The sequence below is a fragment of the Heptranchias perlo genome, chromosome 8, assembly GCF_035084215.1.
Source record: "Heptranchias perlo isolate sHepPer1 chromosome 8, sHepPer1.hap1, whole genome shotgun sequence".
In the NCBI taxonomy this organism is placed as follows: Eukaryota; Metazoa; Chordata; class Chondrichthyes; order Hexanchiformes; family Hexanchidae; genus Heptranchias; species Heptranchias perlo.
Genome location: NC_090332.1, coordinates 76578810 through 76598023, shown reverse-complemented (window position 1 = coordinate 76598023; position 19214 = coordinate 76578810). Strand labels below are relative to the sequence as shown.

General features: G+C 44.7%; 1 protein-coding gene across 6 annotated transcripts in view; it reads left to right on the top strand.

The window, feature by feature from the left end:
* The window catches only part of syne1b (spectrin repeat containing, nuclear envelope 1b), a 478102-nt gene that overhangs the window by 299529 nt on the left and 159359 nt on the right, over nt 1-19214 (top strand). For all 6 annotated transcript variants that reach the window (XM_067989374.1, XM_067989378.1, XM_067989371.1 and 3 more), the window contains 11 exons: nt 2998-3132; nt 5348-5472; nt 7290-7452; nt 8251-8391; nt 8483-8638; nt 8941-9150; nt 12763-12864; nt 14120-14239; nt 15578-15778; nt 16428-16601; nt 18288-18419. In XM_067989374.1, coding sequence (XP_067845475.1) covers nt 2998-3132; nt 5348-5472; nt 7290-7452; nt 8251-8391; nt 8483-8638; nt 8941-9150; nt 12763-12864; nt 14120-14239; nt 15578-15778; nt 16428-16601; nt 18288-18419 — 1659 coding nt within the window. The remainder of the gene's footprint in view (nt 1-2997; nt 3133-5347; nt 5473-7289; nt 7453-8250; nt 8392-8482; nt 8639-8940; nt 9151-12762; nt 12865-14119; nt 14240-15577; nt 15779-16427; nt 16602-18287; nt 18420-19214) is intronic.

The following is a 19214-nucleotide window of genomic DNA, read 5'->3' as shown; positions in this document are numbered from 1 at the left end:
TCCCTGTGCTAACTGTATTGAACGCTTTAGAACACTCTCAGTTCTGCAGCAATGTTTCGTGAGGGCATGCTACATTTTTAAAAATTCTCTCCCCTGCCTTGTTTCCCCAAGGCTGCTCATCTCTTGCAGCTGAGGGAGCAGATGAGTGGGTCACCTGCTCCAAGGCCACTTCCCACACTGCTCTTTTGCTTGTTGCTCGGAGACGGTTAATATGCCTTTACTGATACACAACTCTTCCCCCCACCCAAGCCTTGGGGAGGCACAGGCCTCCATTTGGTGCTGGAGTAGAACGATAAGGCTGAGACCAGGCACTCGGGGGAGCGGGCAGTTGAACGTAAGTCCCATCATTCTTTGATGCCCAGCTTTGAAGCTGTGACATGCTATGCAGAGCCACGACTTAATTTCTGCACTGCAGATAACTTGTATTGTTTTAAAGACTGGTTGGGTTCAACATAATTCTTAAGCAACATACAATTACAGGAGTTTCACATTTGCAGTGCTGTTCAGTTTGTTATACAGACAGGATGTGTGCACAACAGGAAATGTGCACTAAATGCACAAGTGTAAAGATCCATTGGTATAGTGTAAAGTACACGAATGAGTGATCGTGCCCAAACCATTGCAAACAATCAACATCTATTCTGTAGATGCAATGAAATACAACTGTCAAAGAGTGACCATTGGATCCTGAAAACTGAAAAAGAAGAAACTCAGCAAGTGAACTCACATTTTTACAAGCACTGGCGTGTTTACATTTTATTTTTGCTGTAGCCTGTCTTTAATGAAATACAGCAAATGAACCGTCTTCTAAAATGAAGAGAAATTGGTGCCTTATGGGTCTAATTACTTCTTCATTTTTGCCGGCCAGTCTTGCTTGGTTAGAACTGAACATGCATCAAAGAGTTTGCAACGTATAATGTGATCACTGTGTGCTTGTAGCTTTGTTGATGTTAACCTGTGAAAATTAATACTGTCTCTGCTCTGAGGACATAATAAAAGGGCCTTTTATATTGGTACAGTAACACAGACTTCAGGAGCTGGCTCCTCGTGTTTGTCCTGTTAAATCTGGATGCCGTAGACAGCAGGCAGACTGGTAAATTCAGATTTACTAAGTCTGCCACTGGGGTTGGATGCCAGGACCCGTGTTACGGACACCAGGCTCCCGGAATCTGAATTAAAGGACCTATATAAAGGTGGCTTTAAGTGCGCTATGAGCACTGGGTGCGCTGTGTGTTCCAGAAAGACGGCCAGATGGGACAGTACCTGATGGTGACACACAGAGCAGTTGTACAAACACTTCGAGACAAGACATGGAGGCAGGGGTTCGCCTGGCCTCACACCGTAACTCCGAGGGGAAATCGGCATAATCCCCGGGGAAGTGGGGCAAAGGGGCTGTTTTCCAGCCGTTTTTCAAGGGCAGGGGGGGTTTTCACCAACTTTACAGCAGAAGGTCGGGAGAGCCCCCCATCTTCGTCCTGAAGAAATCCAGGGCCACAGTTATCCACTTAGGAAGGAAGCAGGAATAGCTCTGAAGACTGAACAGGCTGGGGCTCTTTTCTCTAGAAAAGAGAAGGCTGAGGGGTGACCTGATAGAGGTCTTTAAAATTATGAAGGGGTTCAGTAGGGTAGACATAGAGAAGATGTTTCCACTTGTGGGGGAGACCAGAACTAGGGGCCATAAATATAAGATAGTCACTAATAAATTCAGTAGGGAATTCAGGAAAAACTTCATTATCCAAAGAATGGTTAGAATGTGGAACTCATTACCACATGGAGTGGTTGAGGTGAATAACATAGATGCATTTAAGGGGAAGCTAGATAAGTACACGAGGGAGAAAGGAATAGAAGGATATGCTGATAGAGTGAGATGAAATAAGGCGGGAGGAGGCTTGTGTGGAGCAGAAACACCGACACGGACCAGTTGGGCTGAATGGCCTGTTTCTGTGCTGTAAATTCCACGTAATTCTACGTGAATTTGTTGAACGTGATCTCGATGTTCCTCTCCCACCTCCACGTCTGTTTAAGCACCGCGTCACCTGAGGTTTTTGCCCATCTTCCTTTTCATCAGTACCTGAGCCCAGGGTTTCCTTTTTCCAATTTGAAACTGCTAAGAATCCCATCCACTAATTGGGTGTAAATTAGGGAAAAGGTGCAGTGCTGAATAATGTTCACATTCTGAGCTGTCGCTCAGCTGTTGTGTGGCTATGTCTGGGTCACAGGGTGGGGTCACCGTCATCCCAATCAAGAGCTAAGGATGTAGCTGTGCTGCGATCTGTTATTATGATTAAATGTTCTAATTTTTGCAATGATTCTTTTGAAACATATATCATAGGAACATAGGAAAAGGATAGGCTGCTCAGCCCCTCGAGCCTGTTCTAGCATTTAATTAGATCATGACTGATCTGTATCGTAACTCCGTTCACCCGTCATGGTTCCATTTCTCTTAAATACCCTTACCCAACAAAAATCTATCAATCTCAGTTTTGAAATTTTCAGTTGACCTAGCCTCAAGTGTTCCAGATTTCCTTTCATTGAATAGTTCTGTACTGCAGTTGCATCACTTGTAGGTTGTGGATGCCATTGGTTAATTCAAGGATGAGCTCATCCGCCTTTCATTGGTGTTTCCTCCATTGAGGGTCCCGCTCCCCTCCTCCAGCGAGGGTCCCACTCCCCATCTCCGTTGAGGGTCCCGCTCCCCTCCTCCATCAAGTGTCCCACCTGCCGCCCTTACCCGATTTGGCCTATATATGACTCCAGTCCCACACCAAAGTGGTTGACTCTTAACTATCCTCTGAAAGGGCCTACCAAACCACTGAACTGCATAAAACTCATGACAACTAGGGATGGGCAATAAATGCTGGCCTTTCAAGATGCCCACATCTCGAGAATGAATTGAAAAAGATATTTCATACCAAAAGAAAAAGATATCGGTGGGAATTGGTGGAATTGGTGATATAATCCCATTGAGTAATCATGTGTTTTTTTTCCATGATAAAGCATGGTGTGGTGCAGGAGAAAGAGGATACGGAAACAGATTCCACATTCCACACGAGTCCCAGTGTCCAGGAGTGGCTGGTACAGGCTCGGGCCACTCGCTACCAACACCAGCAGAACAGTCTGCAGAGACAGAAGGCAAGTGGACCATCAGTCAACGTTTAGCTCAAAAAAACTGACAGCAGCGATGAGAGCTTAGCATTACGAAAATGGCCAACATTTTATTTTCGCTGGAACGGAGAAGGTTAAGAAGGGATCTAATAGAGGCTTTCAAAATTAGGAAAGGTTTTGAGAGTGTAAACAGTGAAATATTGTTTCCACTGGTTGGTGCATCTGTAACAAGGAGGCACGGACTGAGGATTATCACTGGAAGATTGAAGGGGGAAGTTAGAAGAAATGTTTTCACACAGAGGGTTATTAGAACAGGGAATATTTTACTACAAGGGGCTATTGAGTCTTTAACATCAGTATGTGTTTAAATGGAGTCCAACTTGGCTGTAGAAATTGTAAAATTTCATTTTTAACTTATTCTAGTGGCCCATAATATTTACTACAGTGAGCTGCTCCAATAGTGGAAGTGCACTGTGTCATGTGGCACTGAGTCATACAAAATAGCATGACCCTACTTCTGACCTTGGGTCCACAATGAATTTTACCATCTCAGCTAATGCAGGGCTAAGGGCTGGTTATTGAAAGGAAAAGATTGGCCAGGGTTTGCATCCTGATCGTTATCCAGCTGGAGGTACAAGTGTGTAGACAACAGCCGAGGACAGGCCCAGGCTTGGCTTGTTTCCACCATTGTCGATTACATTGCTGGTTCTCTATGGTTACGCTCATGTGGGACGAGATGGTGGGTATAGCTGAGTTTGAGCTGATGCCTTCAGGAGAGGAGGAAAGAAAGAATGAACTTGCATTTATATAGCGTCTTTCACGACCACAGGATGTACCAAAGCGCTGTACAGCCAATGAAGTACTTTTTTGAAGTGTAGTCACTGTTGTAATGTAGGGAAACCCCAATTTATGTACAGCAAGGTTCTACAAACAGCAATGTGTTAATAACCAGATAATCAGTTTTTAGTGATGTTGAGTGAGGGATAAATATTGGCCATTGGGAGAATACCCCAGCTCTTCTTTGCAATAGTGCCATTTCATCTGAAAGACAGCATCTCCGACAGTGCAGTATTCCCTCAGTACTGCACTGGGAGTGTCAGCCTGGATTTTGTGCTCAAGTCTCTGGAGTGGGACTTGAACCCATAACCTTCTGACTCAGAGGTAAGAGTGCTATCAACTGAGCCACGGCTAACACCTAAGAAGAGCTTTAGTGTGAAAGGTCATCTTTTATTGGGGTGGAACCTGAATAATGTACATTATTCCAACAACCGGTTGCCTAAACATCAGGTATTTAGAATGTGTGTTGTTCCAAATTATGAAGACATGATAGGATAGTGGTTATGATGTTGGACTAGCCACCAGAGCTTGCGATTTGTGCGATGGCACCAGAAATAAATGACCATGATTGTCATAAAAATCCAACCAGTTCACTAATGCCCTTGAGGGAAGGGAGCCTGCCGCTCCTCACTGGTCTGGCCGACAGATACATTCTCTATGTGCCCTCTGAAGTGGCCCTGCAAGCTACTTCGTAAAGGAAAAAGAAGACAGCCCACCTTCTCAAGGCTACTAAGTTTGGCCAATACATGCGGCCTTAGCCAGCATTGACCACATCCCGAGAACACACATAATAAAAATAGGTGAATCAATTAGCAGGGAAGCAGGAGGAAAGATGTGCTGGAGATGTGCGGCATTGGTACAAAAAATAAGGTGCTTCTCGAAGTCAAATGGGAAAGAGCATTGAACGCTCCCTCAGTCAAGTGATCCAGCAGGAGATGCAAACCTGGCCAATACTCTCATTACTGCAAAAAGACTGAAGTCTGAGGAGCCTTGCCTCAAGGTATGAAGAGCTCAGATCTACAATTTGTCCATTCCACTGCAAGTTCGTTTGCTGTGAGCCATTTCCCCTTCCCCCCACACTTGTACATCCTCAATATTGCATTGTTTTGAATATGAATGAGTTACGATGTTCAGATATTGCAGAAGGCAATAAACCCAACATGACTTTAGCTTCAAAAGCAAAATGCAGATGCTGGAAATCTGAAACAAGAAGTGAAAATGTTGGAAGTACTCAGCACATCAGTCAGCAAGAAGAAACGAGTTAACAATTCAAGTGTGGACCCATCATCTGAACTGGATATAGGGTCTACACCTGAAACATTAACTTGTCTGTTCTCTGCACAGATGCTGAGTTCTCTGTTTCTGTTTCATGAAATTTTAGACTATTGTCTGAATCTATCTCCAGGAGTTGGAGCAGCAGCTCGCAGAGCAGAAGAACCTGTTGCGATCGGTTGCAAGCAGTGGAGAGAAGATCATGACCCAACAAAGCAGCATGGAGGCCGCCAGCGAGGAGCAAAAGTCGCAGGCTATGTGAGTACCTGGGCTTCTAATTAAAAGATCGGGTGCCTCTCCTCCAGCGGCATGGGGTAATGAGCAGTGTGCTCTTGACCAGTTTAACCTCATCAGACTCAATTTTGCATTTCAGTATACCCTCTTTGCGTACTGTGCAAGCTCCAACCCTGTTTTAGATGTCAGTTTGAGGCTCCATATGCACAGAAAATTGAAGGCTTGATTCAATTGGAAACTGGCTGAAATCCGCTCTGTGTTGGCCAACGTAAACACACCGCAAAGGATACTAAAAGAAAGAAAGAACTTGCATTTTTATAGCACCTTTTAGACATCTGGACAGCCCAAAGCGCTTTACTGCCATTGAAGTAGTTTTGAAGTGTAATCACTGTTATAATGGAGGAAACACAACAGCCAATGTGCACACAGCAAGATCCCACAAACAGCAATGAGATAAATTACCAGATCATCTGTTTTGCTGATCTTGGTTGAGGGATAAATATTGGCCAGAACACCAAAGAGAACTCCCCTGCTTTTCTTTGAAATAGGGCCATGGGATCTTTTACATCCACCTGAGAGGGCAGATGGGGCCTTGGTTTAATGTCTCATCCAAAAGACAGTACCTCCGACAGTGCAGCACTCCCTCAGTACTGCACTGGAAGTGTCAGCCTGGCTTATGTGCTCAAGTCTCTGGTGTGTGTCTCAAACCCACAACCTTCTGACTCAACGTGAGCATTCTACCAACTGAGCCACAGCTGACGATAGGGACACGAGTCTGCACTTCTGTTGGGAAGATGCATGGGCAGTGTGTGCCTGGATCCCTGATCTGCACAGCCAATAGACAGAGCTCCCCGCCAGCAGCCCGCTCTAATATGACCCCTTATGTTTTATTCATTGATTGTACCGCTGTAATCACATTCACTAAACCCACCCTAAAGCCGAGGTTGTGTTAAGTACCTCAGAACAGTGGGGGTGAATGTCCCTGTGGGGTTCTCCCACCCCTCTGTCGTAACTTCAGAAACCCCATTCATGTTTACGTTTGTAACCATGGTTCCCGTCGAAGTTAGAAGAGATGGAGATGCCCTGAAGAAGTTCCACCCCCGTAGGATTTTAGGCTGAGGTCCCTGGACCCTAAGTCACCAGATCTCTGACTCATGTTAATTCTGTTGTTGTTCACTAATAAACCTCAGTGATGGTGCCAGCAACCCAAAGGGAGTCAGGAGGGAGTGCCCCAGGCATGTGCCAGTTACACACACGCAGAAACCTTCAAAGACCAGGTGCCCTAGGATGGCAACTCCAGTGATTCTTGTTAAGCTTATAGGATAGAAGTCCCTCCCGGCTCCCGTAGACACTGACTAAGTCTATCCGGTGAGTTTCTGAGCCATACGGACCAGAACGGCCCCTGGTCCTTGCTGAATTACCTGATCTCGGCTGTGGTAGCAGGTAGCATGCTCCAATTGGCCTCAGCACCCTGTGTTATGGATGGTAAAGTAAGTCCTAGGTTCTTGCCCTGAGGGTTATCTCATGACTTTTCTACCTCCCATCCTCTCCGCTAAAAGTGCGCGTGTCAATCCCGTCAAGGACATGATTAGGTTCAGCTGCAATGCTAAATAACCCGCTGACACTCAATTGTCAAGGATCGCACATCAGCTGCTTGGGGAAGGTACCTGGTTTACATGGAACTATACCCCAGCAAAGAGTTGACACCTTCGGGATCACTGGGGATAAGACTGGCAAGTACAGACAATGACCAGGTATTTTTCTGCCCAGACCGACTTCTGTGTCTGTTGGTGACTGGGGAGACAGCATTACTGACTGTTGGGGTCTTTTTGTTTTGTCAGCGAGACTGCCCAGCCTGAATCTTTATCGCAGGAGCTTGGTTTCGAAGGGGAGACAATATTCGCGTTACAGCAACTGAGACTGAAGTGGCAGAATCTCCAGAAGGAGCTCAGCACTAAGCAGAAGATGTTCAAAAATACGCTGGAGCAAAACCAGGAGCAACAGGTAACTGCTGGATCATGCAGCATGTGTGTCGACTTCCAAATGAATGAACTTCCATTTATATAGCCCCTTTCACAGCCCCAGGATGTCCCAAAGCACTTTACAGCCAATTAAGTACTTTTGAAGTGCAGTCACTGTTGGAATATAGGAAAAGCGACAGCCAATGTGCGCACAGCATGATCCCACAAACAGCAATGAGATAATGATCAGATCATCTGTTTTAGTGATGTTGGTTGAGAGGTAAATGTTGGCCAGGACACTGGGGAGAACCTCCCTGCTCTTCTTTGAATTGTGCCATGTGATCTTTCTCGTCCACCTGAGGGGGCAGACAGGGCCTCGGTTTAACATCTCATGCAAAAGACGGCACCTCCGACAGTGCAGCACTCCCTCAGTACTGCACTGGGAGTGCCAGCCTGGATTATGTGCTCAAGTCTCTGGAGTAGGGCTTGCACCCATGACCTGCTGATTCAGAGGCGAGAGCGCTACTGACTGACACTTTTGAGCCCTTTCTCCAATCCTTGCTCCCTGTGACCATGGCTTTTTGGTGGACGCTTGGGATCAGTGAATTTGTGTTCATCTTGTACCAGAGGGGCAGCAATGGCAGCTATTGAAGTGGCCTATCTGAAGGATATTTAGGGTACGGATGTACCAATAAATAAATAATACTGACCTAGCTGGTAATTGTATTCACTAATAGACTGCAACATTGTGTGGCCTTTGTACGAATGCAATCTCTGCCTTACAACCATTTCTGAAAACGGTAATGGTTAATGCCTTTTTCCTTTCTCTCCGTACCATTAGCAGGTTTATGGTCTGTCCAGTGGGGTATCGAGTGGCATGGCTTTATTTAAAGGGGAAGCTCAGTCATTGGACAAGTCTGTAAAGACAGTCAAGTCCCTGTTTACTGCCCTGAGCCAAGCTTTTGGAGCTGTTTCTTCTCAGGTATAGTATGAGCTTCTTTTATCATTTTTATTAAGAAGGATTTTTGATTGAAGCAAAAAGACAGCCAATGTCACTTTCCATCTCTGTGAAGGGCAAAGATGCTGAGGGACAAAACCTCTCCCTGGAGCAGAAGTTGTATGATGCTGTGTCAGCTGCCTCCCATTGGCTGGATGGAGTTGAAGATCACTTATTTGCAAGTGCAAATTTGCTCCCAGAAAAGGTTGAAGCGCACTTGTATTATGAAGAGGTAAGAAATCGCCAGTGTCACGAATATTTAATGACGTTAACTTGGAAATGATTCCACCTCACAGTGCGTTATTAAGGGTCTATTGGCATAATGTACTGGAGGGACAGGACCTGTGTTTACATCTAGACTGTTGGATTCCTTAGCCCAGTCGTTGGGGAGAGGTGAGGAGTGAAGACCGAGGACTTCCTCTTGGTAAGTTAGTTCAACAGGCACTCTCGCGACTGGGATTAGCTCACCCAGCCTCTATAGTGTGCAGTGTAGGGAGAGTTAATAATTTGACAACTTTTTTTTTTGTTACTTAGGGCATCACAAAAGATATCGAGGAAGTGGTTGAAGAAGTAAACGAGAAGAAGAGTGCCTTCTTCCATACTCTCCCCGAGACCAAGAAGAACCAGGACGTTATTGAAGAAACCCTGAGCTGCCTCCAGGAAAGACTGCGTGTGCTGGGGTTAACCGTGAAGCAGCAGTGTGAGCAGATCAAAGACCGACTGCAGCAGCTGATGGAGTACCAAGTAAGTGGAGCTCGGTACTCGGCAGTATTTTAGTTTTACTTAACTGCACTGGAGCATTACACTGCAGTCTGATTGTAGTGCTCACTGCTTGTAGTGCCCCAGTAGATGGACTTCTCCATTCCTGAATTTCAAAACCACATTGCATTATACCTGTAAGTGCGTATCTGCAAAGACCACACACTGCAAGTTGCTTGTACTGTTCAAAACTCACATATTTAATTTTAGATAACACTTTGGGCCAGAAATTGCTTTTAAAATAACAGTGAGCCTAACTGCGCTCACCGTTATTAGTGGCGAAATCGAAGAGCATATTCTGGCGACCGCACATGGGCAGTTAAACGCGGAAATCCAGAACTTGCTCTTCCTGATTGGCTGGTGATCTGACAACTTCACGTTGAAAGGACCTCGCCAGCTGTAATCAATGGAATCAATGGACCAGCATCAACGTGCTCTCCTGCCCAGCTAGAAACTAACTAATCTCGCCACAAAACAGGTCAGCTCAGTTATATCAGGACTAAACTAAATTTTTACAGCAGGGTAAGTATTAATGACTGCCAAACAACACCTCTGGCACTGAAAATTAAATTTAAAAAATGTGGAGTCTCATTCATTGCGATTTTAATAGTTGTTGGATATTTAAAGAAAAATAATTTAAAATTTTTAAAAAATTTTTTTACTTTTTACTTCTGTTGCTATTATCTCTGTCTTATAATTCCACATTTCTTACCCTCTCTATTTCGCTGTCTCTATCTGTTTTTACAATAATTTTACTGTTAACTCTTTGTGGCTTGTCAGCGATGCTGCAATCTGATTGGTCAAGGGGAGAGAGCGATTCCCTCATTGGCCACAATGGTCCTAGGTTCGCAGAGTTAATGCTGCACTTTTTTCAGATTTGCATCACAGGAAGTTCCCGCAGTAAAGATTGCGGTAAGTTTGTGGGGGAGAATAAGTCTATGGAGTGGCGAGCATCGCTTGGAGCAATTTCTGGCCCTTTAATTTGATATTATCGTTCATAGTTAAATAGCAAAATGCTGGAGCAAGTTAAGAAGTGGAGTTGGTTGGAACAGATGAGTTTCTCTGCAGTACAGCTGGAATATGTAAAACTGAGGCACTATTGTGCCACCACTGGTGAGAGGGAGTAATTACAGCGTGATCAGTTTACATAGGCAGTTCCCATTGTAAATGTGGACATAGGATTCTATAACGACAAAGGTTAATAGGAAGTGTACGTAGATGTAAGATTTTTAACGTATTATAGATATATACTATTTGAATGCTGTACAGATGCTTTCATTGATTTGAATTGTGTGCTATAATTGTACTTACCTGCCAGGCACTAAACATACAGGTTACTGGCGGACACTTACAGAAACAGTTAGTATGTGCTTCAACATGGGGCTGAATAAAGAAATCTGTCATAAAACTGGCCAAATGATGCTGGTGCCTCTCTACCACTTAGGCCAGATGATCAGATGTGTCATGGCCAACTTGCATTATTTGCACTGTGCTGTGGGTAATTGAGGCCAGAAGATAAATGGAACAACAAAGGCCAAAGGTCAGGCCAGTGTTGGGCACTGCAGGAATGGTTGGAGGTGTTGTCGTCCATTAATGTGTGGCTAATTACGTCAAGGTCTGGTAATGGCAGTCAGAAAGTTGAAGGGCAATATTTGTGTACAACAGGGACGACTTTTATAGAGTACCTCTCACGTGTTTGAGCGTTTTACAAGGAGGAGAGGAGAGCAGTGAGCAACATGTGAGAAAGATTAAGGGAAGGGAACGAGCAGCACAGTCGCAGGGGGATGGGTGGACAGGGGAGAGGGCTTACTTGATGCCTCGTGCACACTGCATTTGAAAACTCCTCACTGTGCTGGCATCTCTGCAGCTGTTCATGAGACTTTCTTCACGGTAAAGTGGAAAAGATGTGGTGTGGGTTAGGACTGCCATGGGAGTGGTTTGCCTGGAGATGTTGAACGATGCTACCTCCGCACTGATCGGAGCGATAATCTTTGCGTTACAAAGCAGCACTCTTTCGCTTTCTTTGTCCTTGGCTAGCTAACTCATATAGTAGAGTGGAGTGTCCAAACTGTAGGCCATATTTGGCCCCCACCCCTTGACGATCCAACCCTTCAAGTCCAGGCGACTCAGTCCTGTTTACACTTTAAATTCCCATTTACTTTTTTTTTTATTCGTTCATGGGATGTGGGCTTCGCTGGCAAGGCCAGCATTTATTGCCCAACCCTAATTGCCCTTGAGAAGGTGGTGGTGAGCTGCCTTCTTGAACCGCTGCAGTCCGTGTGGTGAATGTTCTCCCACAGTGCTGTTAGATAGGAAGTTCCAGGATTTTGACCCAGCGACGATGAAGGAACGGCGATATATTTCCAAGTTGGGATGGTGTGTGACTTGGAGGGGAAAGTGCAGGTGGTGTTGTTCCCATGTGCCTGCTGCTCTTGTCCTTGTAGATGGTAGAGGTCGTGGGTTTGGGAGGTGCTGTTGAAGAAGCCTTGGTGAGTTGCTGCAGTACATCCTGTGGATGGTACACACTGCAGCCACGGTGCGCCGGTGGTGAAGGGATTGAATGTTTATGGTCGTGGATGGGGTGCCAATCAAGCGGTTACTGATTTCTCTTGTTTGAATTTTGTGTACCTGGATGTTTGGAAAGGGCTGTTCTTAGCGCTGCTGCCTAATTGGTGGATAAATGCCAAAATCAGAACACCAAGATCTGTTAGTATTACCAACCTGGAATCTACGCAGCTTAGTGAGAACATAGAAAGAAAGAACTTGCATTTATATAGCGCCTTTCACGACCTCAGGTCGTCCCAAAGAGCTTTATAGCCAATGAAGTACTATTGAAGCATAGGCACTGTTGTAATGTAGGAAATACGGCAGACAATTTGCACACAGCAAGATCCCACAAACAGCAAAGAAATAAATGACCAGATAATCTGTTTTAGTGATGTTGGTTGAGGGATAAATATTGGCCAGAACACCAGGCGAGCTCCTTTGCTCTTCTTCAAATAGTGCCATTGTATTTTATACATCCACCTGAGATTGTAGATGGGACCTTGGTTTAACATCATATCTGAAAGACGGCATCTCCCAACAGTGCAGCCCTACCTCAGTACTGCACTGTGTGTGTCACCCTGGATTATGTGCTGAAGTCTCTGGAGTGGGGCTTGGAACCCACAACCTTCTAACTCCGAGGTGAGAATGCTACCAACTGAGCCATGGCTGATGTTTGGTGACATGGACATGAACCATGTGTGGCCCAGAGGCTCTAAAGCACACACCTGTGAAGATTGCAAAGACACAAAATCTGAGCACCTGGAGTTCAGGATTCTGAACTTGCGATCAGGCTGGCAATGTGGAACTTTTGCAATGCATGAAGGAGATGTGTGGGGGTGAGGCCACTCGGTGCCTGGAGGATTCTGATGGTTGAGTTTGTCTGATTTTGCTTTCCCCAGCCCTGATGTGACGTGAGTGGTAGATCAGTTCGATGGTACACCTGTGCTGCAGTACTTGATGTGTGTCGCTGCTGTGTGTCACGCAATCGAAACTCATGTGGAAGTGTAGGCTTGACCCTTTCAAAATCTCGTTGCTGTTCTTTGCTCGCAGACTGAGTTGAAGCTGCTGATCACTTCCCTGGCGGACAGTAAATACATCGTCCTACAAAAACTGGCCGAGGCTTTGGAGCACACTGTTACAGAGCAACTGCAGGTAAAATTAATTACTACTTTGTATCGTGTTCGGATGAAGCTGCTGCTTAAATCATTTCCAGTTGCAAGGGGTGAAATTGAATTACAAAATGGATATGGGTGGGAAGGGAAAGTCTGACCAGTAACTTCCAATGGTGGTTGCTATCGTCTCCTTAAAGAATTTGGAAATTTCTGACTTTACAGCACAGAAGGAGGCCATTCGGCCCATCATGCCTGTTTCGGAGCTAGCTGTTTGACTGCAGCTGTCTACTGTAATCCCATTTCCCTGTATCCTTTTATATCCTTCCTTTTCAAATATCCAATTCCCCTTTAAATGATGCTACAATCTCTGCCTCAGTAGCCCCTTGTGGTGAAGCATTCCCTGTTCCAATAACTCTGTGTGAAAACATTTCTCCTCACTTTCCCACTTTCATTCTTCCAGTGATAATGTGACTCCCTTGGAACTGATTCACCAACCAACGAGGAACAGTCTTTCACTATTTACCCTCTGAAACCCTTTCATCTGGCTTTGTCTGACACTCTATGGTATTGTATTGTAGAACAAGCATAAACATTGCCTGATGCCCTGAGGTTGAAATCCTTGTGCATTTTCAGATTAATAGCATTTATCGTTGCATTGAACGGGCATGCATAGTTGTCAGGTTCAGTGTTCAAATGGTTGTGTTGCGGCCGAAGAACAAATGAATGTCATCATTCTAAGCCAAATTATCTTTCACATTCTCGTTTTCCAAAAGTACTGATTGGGAAGAAAAGCCTAACCTGATATTTTGACAGGCATATAGAATCATAGAACCTTACAGCACAGAAGTAGGCCATTCAGCCCTTCGTGCCTATGCCAGTTCTTTGAAAGAGCTATCCAATTAGTCCCACTCCCCTCCTCTTTCCCCATAACCCTGCAGTTTGTTCCTTTTCAAGTATTTATTCAATTCCCTTTTGAAAGTTACTTTTGAATCTGCTTCTACCATCCTTTCAGGCAGTGCTTCCAGATCATAATAACACACATGTGATGAGTACACGGCATCATAACTTATAACCTACCCAAGCAATCAAAGTTAATCATCAAACATTCCCAACAAGGTCAATCAAAGATACACAGAGGTTCAACCATTAAAGATTGAACCAGTTTCCTCTCGTTATTTGGGTGAAAGTGAAGAATGTGAAAGAGCCCCTCCCCCTTCTCCCTCCCGGCCTAAGACGGTTCGGTTATTGTAAATGTATCTATAGCCTGCATTAAGTTCCGTCATTTTTGTTCACAGGCTATTTTGCAGGCAGAAGATGACCTGAGGGAATTTGAGATGCGAATTAGCCACTTAAAAGTACGAGGAGAGGAATTGCAGCCGGACCAGGCTATCCTGCTGGATCTTTGTAAAGTACAGGTCTGGAGTTACTTACTGTGGAGACTTAATGGGGAAAGATTGCTGCCAAGATCAGCTTGACCATTGAGCAGAAAACATCCTTTCATGACAGAAACAGACATTTTGGCACAGAATGGGGGTGGGGGGGCGGGTGCGGGTCTGGGGTCTGTGCTGAATTTAGGTCCTTTTCAGGTGCTGGTTTTACACAGTCCCATTTTACTGTTTTCTCCTCAAACTGATCCCATATAGAAATCTTAGTGCAGGAGGAGTGTTTATGTGTTTATTTTATGTTAAATGTGTGTGTGTGTGTTGGTATATATGTGTGTTGGCATTTACATATGTGTGTTTTGCATGTGTGTGTAATAATTGTGTATATAATGAGTTGGTTGGTAGGTGTGTGTGGTGTGTGTTGGTTGTATAGGTAGTGTGTTTGGTGGCGTGGTGTATTGCGGTGTGTGTATGTGTGGTGTGTGAGATGTGCGGAGTATGTGTGTGTATTGGTTGTATATGTAATGTGTTGGTTGGTGTGTGGTGTGTGTGTTGGTTGTATATGTAATGTGTTGGTTGGTGTGTGGTGTGTGTGTTGGTTGTATATGTAATGTGTTGGTTGGTGTGTGGTGTGTGTGTTGGTTGTATATGTAATGTGTTGGTTGGTATGTGGTGTGTGTGATGGTTGTATATGTAATGTGTTAGTTGGTATGTGGTGTGTGATGAGTGTGTGAGTGATGTGGATGTGTTGATTGTATATGTAACGTGTTAGTTGGTATGTGTATGTCTTGTGTGTGTGAGATTGTGGCTAATTTATAATAAAGATGCAGAATTTGGCTTTGGAAACAGCTAACAGAGATTAAAAGTGTTTTCCTCATGAATGGTAATATCAGTATTATGGGTTGGATAGTGCACACCTGCTGCTCCTGTGTACTGGGTGTGTCTCCGCCTTAATGAACTGATGATGTGAGGTCAGTCTGGTTAAGTATCCCTGTGACACTCCTGGCAAGAAGCGCGACATGGGTCGGGGGCATGGTGGCTGGGGAGGTGAGGGGAGGGGATGAATATCAGGCGCCAGCAGCCAGTGAAGGGCCGCTGGCTATCCTTGCAGTGCCACCATTTTTTTTTCAAATCCCTTCTTAGGGGAGAGATGGGAGTAGAAAAGAATTCTTTGACGAATTAGCCGAGCAGAGGCAGGGGCATAAATGAAGAGGGCCACCCAGGAGAAAATTCAAATGATAAAATTGGGCCTCCTCTGCAGCATTGTTTGTTCCAGTCACATCCAATTTAAATAGAGCTGATGAACTTAATGAATCTTGCACAGTCCCTGGTGCATTTAATAAAGCATTTCATCCCCTTTCCTTTATAAAGGATATGTACGAAGAGTTAACGATGATCATTGGCTCCAGACGCAGCTCTTTAAACCAGAGCCTGGCGCTGAGGGGCCAGTATGAACTAGCCTTGCAGGATCTGGCTGATCTGACCGACACAGGCCAAGAGAAGATGACGTTGGACCAGAGGGTCCTGGTCACCTCCAGGGAAGACGTCAAGAACCTTCTGGATAAACACAAGGTGAGCATGGGTCGCAGGCTGACCAATACCACACGGGCGTGAAGATCGATGGCTAGGGGCACGTAGCGGAGACACAAGAAAGTGCTCCCCATGATTCTCTGACCTTTAGGATGACTGGACAGAAAATGGCGGGCAGGACGCACTCAACATTGCCGATCCCATCTCCTAAAATTAGCCCTGTAATCTTAATGGGATCCAAGTCCGCTTGGATGTGTTCTCCACTCCTAGGATTAGCCTGTATTACACCCGCAGACTGATGTACGAACACAACGGCAGAGTCTGACTGGGTCTAAGTCAGCTGGAGCCATGTATTCATTCTTCTGACTCCAACCGCCTGTACAATCCACTCTCCTTTTGACCCACCACTGGTGACAGCTGTCTTTGCCCTACCTTCCTGTTCTCCCTCCCAGCTTTCTTAACCTATCTTTTCAACTGTGCTTCCAGCCACCTCTCCTAACTCCTCTCGTACTGCTCACAATCTGTTCCCTCCCTGTGGTTCCTCCTACCATGTTAAAGATGCTAAATTATTGTAACTTGTAAAGTTCTTCAGCTGGTGGTTTGAAATGAGTGCAGTGATTGCAGTGAAGACTACCCTGTGACTAATGTATAGTGCTTTCCAAGTCTATCAGACGTCTGTACATTTTTGCAGGAATTTTTCCAAGGGTTGGAGTCTCATAAGATCCTTACAGAAACACTTTGTAAAAAAGTAAGCACCTGTATCCATCAAAAAGAAACCAGCTCCCAGGAGGAACTGATGAACAAGTCCTCAGCTTTACTGAAGGAGGCTCACAGGAGAGGCGTCGAATTGGAGGGCATTTTAGAGGTAAGCTCTTTGATATGGGGCTAGAATCAGCAAAAGTTTGTCAAGCTTTGCACTGTATCATTCAAAAAGGAAAGCACAAAAATAACTCAATAATGTCCATATTGGTCCCCAACCACTCTTTCAAGATTAGGGACAATTTTAAGTAGTAAATGATCATCTAATCTCAGTTTATGACCATTGCACTGTATAATATAACATCTGTGTGGAATTAATTCCCATCAACATGACAGAGTAATGTCCCTAAGCTGATTTAACTACTTATCCTTAATATGAATACTTCTTTTTCCATTGAAATCTTGCCAGAGTTACAGAGAAACGATTGTAGCCTGCAGTATGAGGTGATAAATCTCTCAGCTATCGGACCTGACTATAGCCCATTTGTGACTTTATTATCAGACTCACTTAAGACATTTATCATTTCATGTGCTGCCTTGTTGCACAGTTTCTGAAATCTACTGTATGAATCTCCCTGTTAAAAAAAGTGGATTTGTTTTCTCTACGCTGAATTTTTAACTTATTTATTGTTAGAAATGGCATGGGAGGGATAATGCAGGGTCACAAACGGTATTTCTCAAAGAAACAGCCATAAGCTGAGAAACCAGGCAGGCTGGCTGTGATGCGCTTCACAAGGTGTGAATGGTTAGGAAGCCGAAGGTACTTAATTGGGTTAATTGCCCATAGATTTCACATTCCAAGGCAAGCATCTTATATCATGGTCAAGGATTGGCTCTACATTAAATAGGGAAATGCAGTCTGTTGTATTTGGCTCTTATTTCTCTCAACTTGAAATGAGTTTGGATTATATTCCTGTCAATGCCTGCTGGTCAGCCAGCAGAAAGAATGTGTGTTTAAGGTTGTGCCAGCCAATAGACAAGCTGGGTCAGAAATCAGGTGTTGCGAGGTCACAGATCTGGTGTAGCGGGGTCGGAGATCTGGTGTAGCGGGGTCAGAGATCTGGTGTAGCGGGGTCTGAGATTGGGTGTAGCGGGGTAGGCGATCTGACATAACTGGTATCCGGCCGTTTTTCCTCTTCATTGTGCCTGGGAACAGAATATTCACTGGGCGCTGTGAATAGGGAATTCTCCCCTACAGTTTTAAACACCTTGATCAGACCACCCCTCACTCTTCTAAACTCAGGCCTTAATGAGCCTTTTCCTCATTCTAATATCATCAAGCCCCATGTGCAAACGTAAGAAGGATGAAAGGTTCGATGAGGACTGGTGTTTAAGACCTAGGACAGATCTATATCTTCATATAGCTGATTTATTTAGTAAATTGTCTGTTGGTTTAGAGCCTGTGTCTCACTTTGTTTGAGTGCATATTCAGTCCGCTTTTGAAAGAGAGGAGAATCACACGGTGGCACATGATACATTCAAGTAAGAGTAAGGGATGTCTGATTTGATTTCTATGTCTTGCTGTTGTTTACCTGAAAATTGGGCCGAGAAAGGGTGCACTCCAGTTTGTACGGGACACATGGGAGTCACCAGGGGCACTGAACCAGAGAGAATATCTAGCGTAAAAACCTGAAAGTTTTCTCGCAGACACATTAATGTGTGAAACAAAGCTAATGGATTTAACTGAAGCATTTGAGGCTTGTATTTCTCGCAGTTACTTTTAACAATTCTCAGTTTTCAATAGCAATTGGAGCAGCGATGCCTGAAGTATTCTCCTGTCTCTCCCCTTTAGACCTGGACCCATCTGGCGAAGGATTATGAGGCTCTGTACAGGCAGCTGGAAGGGGTAGAGAGCAGTATCCCCGGAGCTGGACTGGTGGAAGAATCTGAAGAGCGGCTCACTGAACGGATTGTTCTATATCAGGTCAGCCCGTGATTCAGTTACTGCTCCTTAGGAACATAAGAACTGGAGTAGGCCATTCTGCCCCTCGGGCCTGCTCTGCCATTCATTTAAATCACGCTGATGTGTACCTCAACTCCATTTTCCTGCTTTTGCTCCATAATCCCATTTTAAACACCTCAATGAGACCACCCTCAAGCTTCTAAACCCAGGCGTTAATGAGTCTTTTCCTCATTCTAATATCATCAAGCCCTATTTCCAAATGTAAGAATGATGAAAGTTTTGATGAGGACTATTGTTTAAGACATAGGACAGATCTAATGCAGTGCTTCATGGATAATGGCACCTCAAGCCTCATACCTGGCATCATCCTGGTGAATCTACTTTGTACGCTCTCTATGGCATTAATGTCCTTTCCATAATGGGGCGCCCAAAACTGCACACAGTATTTCAACTGCAGTCTAACCATTGCCTTGCAATCCCACTTTTAGCAAATTATGTATTTGAACCCCAAGGTATCTCTGTTCATTCACACCCTTCAGTGTCTTTCCTTTGAGTGTATCCTCCCAGAATGTATTACCTCACACTTACCCACATTAAACTGCAACTGCCACCTGTTTGCCCAATCACTAACCTGTCAGTGTCCTCTTGAAGTCTATTACAGTCCTCCTTGAAGTGCTGCTAACACTGGGAACTCACCATATTGCTGCGTACTGCCTGAAGCACATCACTGCCTGTTTGTGACAATTCCTGGCCTTTTTAGTGACCAGTCTGAAAGTGTAGATCAACATTTCTGATTCTTGCATTTAAACACATTCA